This window comes from Sturnira hondurensis, unplaced genomic scaffold (assembly GCF_014824575.4).
Source record: "Sturnira hondurensis isolate 20B ecotype Veracruz unplaced genomic scaffold, ASM1482457v3 Scaffold0011178, whole genome shotgun sequence".
Classification (NCBI taxonomy): domain Eukaryota; kingdom Metazoa; phylum Chordata; class Mammalia; order Chiroptera; family Phyllostomidae; genus Sturnira; species Sturnira hondurensis.
In genome coordinates, this window is record NW_028083809.1 from 1,513,543 (window position 1) to 1,525,114 (window position 11,572).

At 41.9% G+C, this 11,572-nt stretch overlaps 1 protein-coding gene across 2 annotated transcripts; it reads right to left on the minus strand.

Moving 5' to 3' along the window:
* Window positions 1–1,796: 1,796 nt before the first annotated feature.
* CAMLG (calcium modulating ligand) lies at window positions 1,797–10,950 on the minus strand. 2 transcript variants are annotated; one of them, XM_037059524.1, is made up of 4 exons: window positions 10,666–10,950; window positions 8,655–9,115; window positions 6,567–6,632; window positions 1,797–2,911 (listed from the first exon to the last, which is right to left on the minus strand). In XM_037059524.1, exons 1-4 carry the CDS (start codon window positions 10,835–10,837, stop codon window positions 2,720–2,722), a joined length of 891 nt encoding a protein of 296 aa, XP_036915419.1. In that variant the 5' UTR covers window positions 10,838–10,950; the 3' UTR covers window positions 1,797–2,719. The 2 variants fall into 2 exon arrangements, with proteins under 2 accessions (XP_036915419.1, XP_036915418.1); XM_037059523.1 differs by lacking the exon at window positions 6,567–6,632 and having other exon boundaries at window positions 10,666–10,942.
* Between the last annotated feature and the right edge of the window lie 622 nt (window positions 10,951–11,572).

The window sequence follows — 11,572 nt, forward strand, 5'->3', positions numbered from 1 at the left end:
ACTTAAACAGGCTTTTAAAATCACATATCAATTTTAAGTGAAAAAACTAAGACTTGGGAAACAAATTTAACCCTAGATCTCTAACCTTTTTTGAATCTAAGCTAATACCAGAGCCCAGGCCTGACCACAGCTCTAACTTCTTTTTAAGAAGATGTTCTTGACGTGACAACTGACTGGCTTCTTATGCTGCCAATATATGTATGGGAAGTTTGCAGTAAGTCTACGTCCCAAAAGAAGCAGCTTTTATTTTTTAGCACATGTGAAAAAAGTACAGGCAGACGTCCTTTTACTGTGCTTTGCTTTACTGCACTTCACAGTTTTTTGTCAATTGAAGGTTTGTGGCAGTGCTGTGTCAAGCAAGTCTATTGGTGGCACTCTCCAAGACTCAAACGATGGTTTGCGGTTTTTAGCTATAACTTTATTGGTCTTCTCCTGCCTTTCGACTCAAAAGGAAACATTTGGCTCTTCTTGGGTCTCCACCCCGCTAGCTTTCAGACCCGTTCGGACTTACACCATCAGCTCTCCTGAGCCTGAAGCCTGCTGACTGCAGATCTGGAGTCTCCTCAGCTCCATAACCTCAAGAGCCAATTCCTTATGATGAATCTATCATCCACCTAAAATAAATGTTTGCTTACACCTCAGTAATGTCAACTGATGGTCGCTGGTGCCAACTCAATGCCAGCAGGTATCCCTGCTTTGGGGTGCAGCGAAGGAAACATTACTTAGTGCTGACAGCCCAACAGCCAGAGCTCGGCTGTGGAACCAGCACGGCGGCTGAGCAGCCCCCTAGTGGTGTACAGCAGCATGGCTGTGAGGCTGCCCCAGGCCAGGCCACCCCTCAGCTGCTAGGCCTGCTCCGCCCCGTCCGCAGGGTCCACACTGCTCCGCTCCAATGTTTCAGGTCCAGTGGAGGAAACGCAGTCCTCAGCCTTTCGCAGAAAGTGCACTCCTGTATTTCTGAACTAAGGTATGTAACATTTTGTAGACGCAATGCTACTGCACACTTTAATAGACTAATCATAACTTGTACGCGCCCTGGGAAAGCAAAAAATCCACACGATGCGCTTTACAGATACTTCATCCTGGTAGCCTGGGACCAGACACACCAGGACAGTCCTATCATTATATACCATTGTGTCTCCAACGCATCACTTTTAGCAAACGACCCTGGGCTTCCATCGCAGACTTTTATTCCAATTAACCCAGTTCTGAGTATCTCAAAACTGTCTTGCTATTCTTAGGACCAAGTGTGAGGCATGTGTCCATTTATACAAGTAGTTGGGTTAAAAAGCTACTGATCAAAGATGTTGCCTTTCAGCAACCGTCCTACTCAATCTAGTTTCAACCCATGCACACCTAAAGTCCCTAAAATTTCCAAAGAAAATTTTCTTTTTAATTATTCCAAACACCGAGAAATATTTATTTGTTTGATACTACTCGACACAAAGTGGCATGAATCAACACAGGTATTTACAGCTTTTGCTTTTGAAATAAATTCGTTAAGAACCTGTAGTCACTAAACCTTTGCACATGTCAATCAGCTAAATGGAGCCTCTTTTTTAAAGAGACAAAAAAGTAAAGACGTGCAGTTGAAGACTACTAGTGTCTTCCCAGAGGCTGGAGGAGGGGAAACGTGACGAATCGAGGACAATTTCCAACCAACACTAGATTCCTCACGGGACCAGAAAAAGTGTGTGCCTGTAATTGTATCCTAAGTCAGAGGCCTAGACCTCGATTACATTTACTCTGCATTATTCTGATTTAAAATAAAGTGACAAAAATCAAGACTTTGTGAGTAATTTTAAAAAAGGATATATGTTTTTAATATCACAAGGATTAATCAAATAGACCATACAAAAATCTGTAAGGAAATGTAATACCAAGCGATATAACACGTTTCATACTTTTAATACAAACCTTCCAAATATAACAGTATTACCAAATTAAAGGGACATTTATGCTATTGAGTTGCATACCTCAGCCAATTCTTCACATCCCATTTTTATATCTAATCATTATAGTCGTTTGCTTAAAAAACATTACTTCTGAAAGTTGAAAACTCAAAAGTGAAAAACTCCAATTCTGAGATGGGTAAATAAGAAATGTTTCATAAATAAAAATTCAAGATTTCACAAATACCTGCTAATTTCACACGTATGAATCTTAATCCTTCCTCGAATTACAATATTTGCACTGGAGTAAGAATTAAGATACTGATTCAACAAAAAAAGATACAATTGCCTATCTTATTAAGCCCTTATAAATTAAAATGTGCGGAGTTAACATTAGACAATGTAGTTTCTTTCATTTTATTTTTAAGATGGCTCCGTTTCTCAGGACAGAACATAAATACAAGATGCAGTCCCTAGTTACAAGGGGCTGGCTGAGACCATGTTCCTCTGCCCCCCTCAAAGCACCAGCTCAGCCCCCAAGAGAATTACAAATCGGAGAACTTAGGGAATGGGGTAGACTAGGGATTCTAACTAAAGAAAGATCCGTTAATGACACCGGTACTCTATTCTTCATATCAGTATTAATACAAACTCGACCCTTTCAAATCAGGGAAACTGCCCTTCCATTCCTAATGAAGTAGTTTCACAACTCCTACAAAGTAAAAGAGTTACATAAAGGTGTAAACCGATCGGCCGCCTTTAGAGACACCGCAACACAGAAGAGAAATTTGTTTTCTCTAAGCTTCTTCTTCCGAGCTCTGCGGGCATCATGGTACAGCAGAGCCCCAGTACTCAAGCAGTTCGTGGCAGAAGATAAAAGTGAAAAAGTAGACACAGAGATCTGTGAACACTTCGCCCATTTTGCTGTAAGTATCCATCGACCGGTTTATTACTTCAGCAGGAATTCCAGATAACAGCAGGGCAGCTGTTAGTACTGTGGTCTTCATCTTCTTTTCACCCTGTACAGAGGAAGACAAAGAAATCTCACAGCGTTCAGATGGTGACTCAAACTCTCTAAGAACAATCTCAGAACTATTTTTGCCTGATTTCAAAACTGTTCATGAAGTTCCAAAATATCAACCAATAATAGTATCAATAAACATTTACTGAACATATAGTATATAAAGTAGCAAACACTAAGCAGTAGAGAAAAAGACACTATTCTTGCTATCAAAAATTATGTATGTAGCCCTGGCTGGTGTTGCTAAGCGGGCTGAGTGCCAGCCTGCAAACCAAAGGGTCATGGGTTCGACTCCCAATCAGGACACGTGCCTGGATTGCACGCCAGGTCCCCAGTGAGGGGTGTGTGAGAGGCAACCACACACTGATGTTTCTCTCCCTCTCTTTCTCTCTCCCTTGTCCTCTGTCTAAAAATTGGATAATGTGTGGCACAGTGGCTGAAAGGAAATAGAAATCACCCCAGGGTCTTATACACAAAAAGCATGGGGAAGGATTTCAGAAGGTAAAATTAAAAACAGGCTTTCAAGTCTGAGCAAGATTTAGGTGGGCAGAAGTGAGAGGAGAAATCTTAATGAAAGTTAAGTCCCATGACAAAAGCTGTCAGGAAGGGACAGGTATGCTGCAGGACAGTGGGCTACTTTGTGACAGGACTGTAGGAACACTCTGCGGAGCCCTAAGTACCACGCAGAGCAATTCACACTTGACTGCCCATGCAGTAGGACACCACCAAACACTTCTTTCCTAATTTTCTAGTTTCGCTTTTTAGGAGATTCAAGGCTAAATTTTCATTTACTTTATTAATTTGATGTCACTAAGTCCAGTCGCATGATTCAAAAATTTTTTTGATTCAAAAATTTTAATAATATAAAAAGCTACAGTTATCAAGAAAAATCAAAGCCTATGTCCACAAAGAGATTCACACAAGGAAATTCTTAGCTGATCTGGTCATAATGACAAAAAATTGGACAACCAAGAAGTCCATCAACAGATTAGACAAATAAATGGATATATTTACACAATAAACTATTACTGGGCAAAAAAGGGGAAGGGGAATAAACTACTAAAATACTCAATAACATGAATGATGATCAAAAATACTATGCAGAATAAAAGAGGCCTTGTGCAAAAATGTATGTATAAGAACGATTCCGTTTACATGAAGAACTAAAACAGAAAAAAGAAATCTATGATGGGAAAAAGAAAATCGGACCTTCAGAGTATAAAAGCTGGGGCTGCCTAGAAAAGGCGTGATGGAATTCCCTGAGAGTCAAGTTCTAAACCTTTAAAGAATTTGGGTTTCACAGGCTAGACAAAAGTCATTAAATGGTGTACTAAAGACTTGAACAATTCACCTCATGAAACTTTAACCAAAAAGAGAGAGAACCTTAAAGACACACTGAACTATAATGATATGTAAGCCAAAATGTGCAGGGGTAAAATATATGGATGTCTACACCTACAATATACATACTTTGTAATGCATAAAGAAAAAAAGATGTATTAAAAATTGGATAGATCTGGCTAGTGTGGCTCAGTGGACTGAGTGCCAGCCTACAAACCAAAGGTTTGATTTCCAGTGAGGACACAGGCTTGGGTTGCAGGCCAGGTCCCCAGTATGGGGTGCGAGGGAGGCAACCATACACTGATGTTTCTCTCCCTCTCTTTCTCCCTACCTTCCCCTCTCCCTAAAAATAAATATTTAAAACAATAGATAGAAAACTGGATAGATACAGGACAAATAAAATGAAATGTTAATTATAGAATCTAGGTCGTTAAGTATAAATGGGTGTTCCTGCACATTTCTTTCAACTTTTCTGTGTTTAAAAACTGGGAGGGGAGCATAAGCGGGATAAATGGTAATGGAAAAAAATACATTTAAAAAAAAACTGTTACAACAAAATGTTTTGAGAGAAAAGTATAAGCAGTCGCCCTTCCTTCTCTGTCCTCCATTCATCTAGTAACTCATGCACTGTTGTTCAAAGTTTCATGTAATATTCTTCCAGTTTCTTTACACATATATAGGCAAAATCGAGTATCCATATTTTCTTCCCTTTTATGAAAAAGAAGTGTAATGTAGATCCTATTCTGTATTTTGATTTCTTCTCTTAATATTTCTGGGCAAGGTTACCTTTATCATACATGAACAGCTTCTGAATGAATAGGCAATATTTTTTTTCAAATTTAATCTTTATTGTATTTTTTCCCATTACTATTTGGTCCCCTTATACTCCCTTACCCCCAGCCATAATATTTTAACTAGTCACTTATTAGTAAATATTTAGGTTGTTTCCAAACTCCCACTATTGCAAAACTACAATCAATATTTCAAGGGTAAATTTCTAAACAAATGCTGTTATTAAAATTATTCTTTTGGAGCATCTGAGATCTTGTTCCCTGGTATATGTTGTCAGTTTGACTAGAATAAGCTCTTTTTTCTTTTTAAACAAATTTTTAAAAGACTGTATTTATTTAATTTTAGAGAAAGTGGAATGGAGGGAGAAAGAGAGGGAGAGAAACATCAATGTGTGGTTGCTTCTCACATGCCCCCTACTGGGGACTTGACCCACAACCCAGGCACATGCCCTGACTGGGAATTGACCCTTTGGTTTGCAGGCCAGTGCTCAATCCTGTGAGCCACATCAGTCAGGGCTCAAATAAGCTCTTATAAAAATGTTTTTGTTTAATTTATACTTTTGGAGAAGGTCAATAAATATACATTTGGACCTGACCAGTGTGGCTCAGTTGGTTGAGTGTTGTTCCGCCAAGTGGAAGGTCACAGGTTTGAATCCTAGTCAGGGCACATGCCTGGGTTGCATGTTCAGTCCCGGTTGGAGCACATACAAGAGGCAACCAATTGATGATTCTCTGTCACATTGATGTTTCTCTCCCTCTCTTTCTCCTTCTCTTCCCTTTTCTCTAAATTAAAAATAACACTTTTTCTTTTACTCTTTTACTTTGTGTATTTGACTTATTTGGCCTCTTAAAAATATAAATGCTTCAAATCCATAAAAAGATACAAGGTCTATCAGCACCATACAAATCACTAAACAAAAACCAAGTAACTGCTTCTCAACAAAAGACCCACACAAAACTCAATTACACAAGCAGAATTCTCTCCCATGCCAGATAAGCCAAGTCCCACAAACTGTACATAATCTGTAGCCAAGCAGACCAGGCAAACACTGACACTCCCCATGGCAAACACTGACACTCCCCACTGACACTCCCCAATTACGGCCAAATATTTCTTGCAAATATCAGGCCCTTGGCATTAAAAATCAAGTGCACTGTTAAGTGTCCACTAAGGAGCACAGTAAGATAATTGAACCCATTTAACAATTAATTTCCTTTATCATAAACAAAATGAATTACTAAATCTTTACTAAGTAATTAAATTGAACACTTTTTTTCCCCACCAGTCCATGGTGGACTAACATTTTTTAAAAATACAACACAAATGTTATGGCAATGCACAGTTGCTATAAAAGTGTCTTATCACTCGCTTTCTGAACTTATTACAAAAGGAACAAAAAGTTTGATTGGTGGCCAATTGATTCAGACCAAAAGTATGACAAATTTTGGAAAGTTCTTACAATTGTCTAGTCATTAATCAATCTATATTCATCACCATAATTTAGGAAAAATGTAATTTACCTTGGGAAAATATTTGTATAGTCCCATGTATGCAAGTTGTAAAGTAAGAAATGGAGCAAATATGGACTGTGAAGATAGAAGATACAATTATATATTTCCAACATAATCATTCAAATCACAATGAATCAAACTAACAGCAGCTATAAATTTTAAGCAAAAAACTGTAAAAAAGATTTAAGTTTAGCAGTCGAAAACAGTCTTGTTTCTGCAGAAGAGTTAAGAAAATAAGGGGATTTGATTTATTAACATAAACCATGTTTCTCAAGTCAAGTCACCGTCTTTAATGTCCTCAAAAATGTCTTCCCTCATAAAAACTTACCTTTTATTCAATTTAAAAATATTCAATGGTGAAAGATATATAATAAATACATCATGCAGTAACATCTCTCTCATCTGGAGGTAATTTACGGATAATTTAAAACCATACAGAAAAGGCCCAGTACTCAAAGTAGATGCCCATACATTCCTCAGACTTTGAGGCAAGAAATGAACTCATATACTACATCTGGCTCTCAAATGACAAGCTACTGTTATTAATGATAAAACAGCTTGGTGATCTTCTCACACAATAAAATTAAAAAGATAAAAATAATGCCTAATTTACATTTATTTCTAAAATTATGAAGCTATTATGAAGGGAATGAAAGAGCAAACATTACTAGATGGAAATACAGTGAGAGCCGTGAGAAGTAACAGTTGAAAATCTGACAGCTCCCTGGCTGGTGTGGGTCAGTGGATCGGGCATCAGCCTGCACACCAAAGGGTTGCCAGTCGGAAGGTCTGATGCCTGGTCAGGGCATAGGCCTGGGTTGCCCAGCAGGTCCCCAGTAGGGCGCCAGCAGCAAACAACTGATCAATGCTCCTCTCCCTCTTTTTGTCCCTCCCTTCCTCTCTCTGGAAATAAATAGATAAAATACTTTATTATTTTTTTAAATATTTTATTTATTTATCTTTAGAGGGGGAGGGAAGGAGAGACATATCAATACATGGTTGCCTCTAGTGAGTCCCCTGCTGGGAACTGGCCTGCAATCCAGGCATGTGCCCTGACTGGGAATCGAACCGCGATCGTGTGGTTCGCAGGCCCGCGCTCAATCCACTGAGCTACACCAGCCAGGGCTAAAATACTTTAAAAATGTTAAAATATAAGAAAATCTGATAGCAAAGAAAAACAGAAAGCAAAAAAACAGAATGCAAAAATGAGGAACAAAAATAGAACAACTTTAAAGCATGAAAGCACAGAGAGCTTGCAGATGAGAGAAAAAGACAGCTGCCTAGCTCACCAAATGCTGAAAGTCATGAAAACAGTCACATTTGTTCAACAGATTCTCTTTAAGATTTACATAGAAACCAGTTTTTAAATTTTTGTTTAATAACATAAACCATAATTATCTAAAAAATTCATTATCTGCCTAAACTATTATGAGCTACGCTTTTCTTCCTTCTTCCACAAGCTGTAAAACGAAAGGACCTGTAAATCCCCGTTTCCAATGAATAGCCATTGGCACATGAAGGTACAGCAAAAATGGACGGCATTTCTGTAACACTGCATTATAAAATGTGGAAATGCCTGCTGAACTACAAAAAACTTCACAGCGCACCATGATCAGGAGCACACAGACTGCATTTTAATGCTTAAAATTATTTGAGAAGTGGTAATTAACATACTGTGTGTATGTACTTTACCCTTTGGGTTCAGAACACACTGCCTGGGTTCAATCCCAGCTGTCACTTAGTAGTAGTGTGACAAATGATTTAACCTTTATGAGTCTTCATTCCCTCACCTATAAAAGATTCAAATGATACTTAGATCATAGGGATGAATCAATGAATCAGTTAAATGAATCAATGTATGTAAATCACTTAGAATGGTACCTCCATGTAGGAGTTTAGCAATTTTTATTAGGCTCTGTACTTAACCAGAATACCTCCTACAACTAAGGTGAATAGCAATTTATAGCACATCTCCAAATAGTCCTGTGGATCTGGCAAATACGAAGCAAATATTGACAATGAATTCTATGGGTTCATTATTGTAACTATTAACACTCATTATTATAGCTAATTTTCATTTCCCGTTATGTTTCTTACCAAATATTTGCAAACAAAAGCTCTGACTCCAAAGGCGAGAAGAGCACAGCCCACCAATCTAAATATTCGGAAGGAGTCAAATTCCTCTGCTGTGTTTCCATCCTCTTGACTGGGTTTTTCACTTATCAGCTGTTTCCGTAGCTTCATTGCTTCTTCAAATCTGGAGAGGTACTGTTCTAGGCTGTGGCGAGACCCCCTCTGGACAGTGTCTGCTGTCAGGTCCCCTCTGTTCCGCTGCCGGAGCTCCAGGCTCCCGTCACTGCTGCCCTCAGGTGGTTTTATGAAAGAGTCCAGTTTGTCTCCCAGCTCAGTCCCCTTTCCCTCTGCCACACCACTCTGCTGGTCAGCTGTTCCTGTACTGACCGAATCACCCAGCACTACGCGCTTTGACACTGAAGGAATGGTGAGGGAGTTCAGTTTATCACTGTCCTGTTGCTTTGATTTTGTTTGACTTTCTTCTTCTGAGAAAAGAAATTTAGAAGTCTTTTGTACAATATACAGGCAAACATCCTTCATAGTAATATTTAAAAATATGCTACTGAGCTAGAACTCTGAATCTAAATTAGTTGATTTAGATAAAATGTAAATTAGTTCCTTCCTCTACATCCTCAAAATATGTAACTCAAAAAAGAGTACCCCTGCCGAGACTACAAACCAAAATTTGGGGGTAAAGGCCAGGTAAGCAAATTGGGAAGGACAGGTAGGGAGGCAGCAAGCTGCAAGTACCAAGTTTTTGGGCATAACCCACCCCTGCAAATTGGCTGTTGCATCCGCCTGCTCCAGCGTGTTTGGTTTAAAACAGAAATCCATTAGAGCTTTTTAAAATCTGTATTGCAATACTGTATTTCTGAATACCTGGTCCTATCAGCACAGGGCGTGGCAAGGCTTACGTAATCCTTCTGGAGTCAGGGAGCCATTACCAGGGATGTAGGGGGTTTAGGATGCTGTTGTCGTTTAAAACAAAACCAAACCTTAACAACAGAAAACGTTTTCGAAGCAACAGAACAAATTACGGAATGTCCTTCAAGAACGACAATAAATACTTTGGGGAAGAGTAAAAACATTCTATTAGTCATTAAGGGCAGAGAAACTGAAAGAGTCCGCTCGCCTCCCTCGGCAGTTTGCGGCGTTGGACCTGTGACCTGTCTGTAAGTTCAGAACTAAGTTTATGGACCTAAAGCCCTACGGAAAAGAAGTCACAGGGACCTATGGAGCTGGCCGCCAGCGACTGAAGGCAATGCTCAATGGGAACACCAACACATCCTAGGGGTTCGATACAGACTCACATAAAATACGTAGACAGTCACGTAAAAAGTTTTAAAGGAGCTCATTGTGCATGCCATCGCGAGAGAAATGCGGGACTCGCACGAGTTACAGGCAGCGCCCGTAACTCGGCAATCTCGGCAATCACGGCAATCACGGCAATCCCGGCGCTCCAGGAAAGGAAGCCTTGGGGGAGCGCGTCCCACTAGTTGGGTCCGTAGGGACGGCCGCTCCTAGTTTCAGACCTGTAGGGGACAATGCTGAGGGCATTCAACCCTTTTCTGCGCAGGAGCCCCTGACCCACGCAGAAAGGACGAGGAAGCAATACAGTAAAGACAAGCTCCCGTGGGTCGGCAGTGGCAGCCAAAGGCAAACGAAGGCGGACGCTGGGGAATGGGCCAGGAGGGACGGCAACTGGCCCAACTAGCACAGCAGCACGCCGGGCAGACCACGCGCGTGCCCTCCCACAGTGACGGCGTGGCTGGGCAGAGGGCACTACCGCGGGGCGGGGGTGGGAGGGGGGGGCGACCCTGGAGTGAGGGCTTCGCAGCAGGCGGTGGAGGGGCGAAGACCGCTGGGCGAAGCCCCCCCGAAAACAGCAGAGCGACGAGACCGTCCGGGGGTCGAGTGAGAACTTGGCCCAGAGCAGCGTTTGATCAAAAAGGTCAGCGGGGCGGAGGAGGGAGAGAATGCTCCTGGGGACGGATAAGGGTGAGCAGGACAGTGGGGGGAAAGCGGAGGACCTCACCCGCGCCGCTCCCGGGCCTGTGGAAGCCCATGATCCGGTTGATGCGCTGTTCGGAGTTCATGAGAAGCTTTCTGCGCCGCAGCTCCGCCCGACGCTGGGAAGCCGACAGGCCAGAGCCCGCCGGGGCCCCCGGCCGCTCCCCGCTATCAGTCGTGACGGTCACCGGCTCCATCTTCCCTTCCACAACCTGGGGAGTAGGGACGGACGGTAGCACTGGCAACCTCAGCGGCGGAGCCGATGACTTCAGGCCCCGCCGCAGGCTGCGTCGCCCCGCCCGACCGTAAACCCGCCCCCGAGCACCGCCCTGCAGATTGCGGAATAAACTCGCGCGCCGCCGACCAGCCCGAGCGGAGGCTGGAGCCGCCATTTTGAGTAAGGGCAGCGGCATTGCCCCAACTTGCGCCCCCTCGGCTGGCCTTCGCCGTTCTCCTTCCCTACCAATCGGCCCCTCTGCTGCCCACGCGGAGTTGAAGAAAATCGGCACACTGCATGACCAGAGGGAAAAGAAGAGAATGAGAGGTACAGGTATGCAGATGGATGCCAGAAAACAAAATGGAGGTTGCAGCGGCAGACACTTGTTTCCATTGACCTTCTGTCGCGTCGCTTATAGGCCGGGGGAATACGTAACTCCGCGAGCGTCCCTGCAGGGAGTGTGGTGTTTGGGAATTTTTCTTGGTGCTAATTCCTAGTCATCAACCACTCTTTCCCCAAGTGTGTCTGGTTTGTTCCAGGCTTCCCTCACATCTATGTTCAAGGCTTTCCCAGGGCAACCCTCCCAGTCCATTCTATTTAAATCCCTCCCCCCAACACTCTCCTTTTTTAAATTTAAAAATACATATGTGTATATATTTTTTCTAAGATTACGTTGTAATCTTAGAAAATTATAGCATTGGTGCTATAATTTTTA

Excerpts from the sequence above, each read along its gene's own strand:
- CAMLG (XM_037059524.1), bottom strand. The coding sequence starts at position 10,837 with ATGGAGCCGGTGACCGTCACGACTGATAGCGGGGAGCGGCCGGGGGCC. Across the intron at positions 6,633-8,654 it reads CTTTTGTTTGCAAATATTTG|TCCATATTTGCTCCATTTCT; the intron begins GTAAGAAACATA and ends CTATCTTCACAG. Across the intron at positions 2,912-6,566 it reads TATACAAATATTTTCCCAAG|GGTGAAAAGAAGATGAAGAC; the intron begins GTAAATTACATT and ends TCCTCTGTACAG.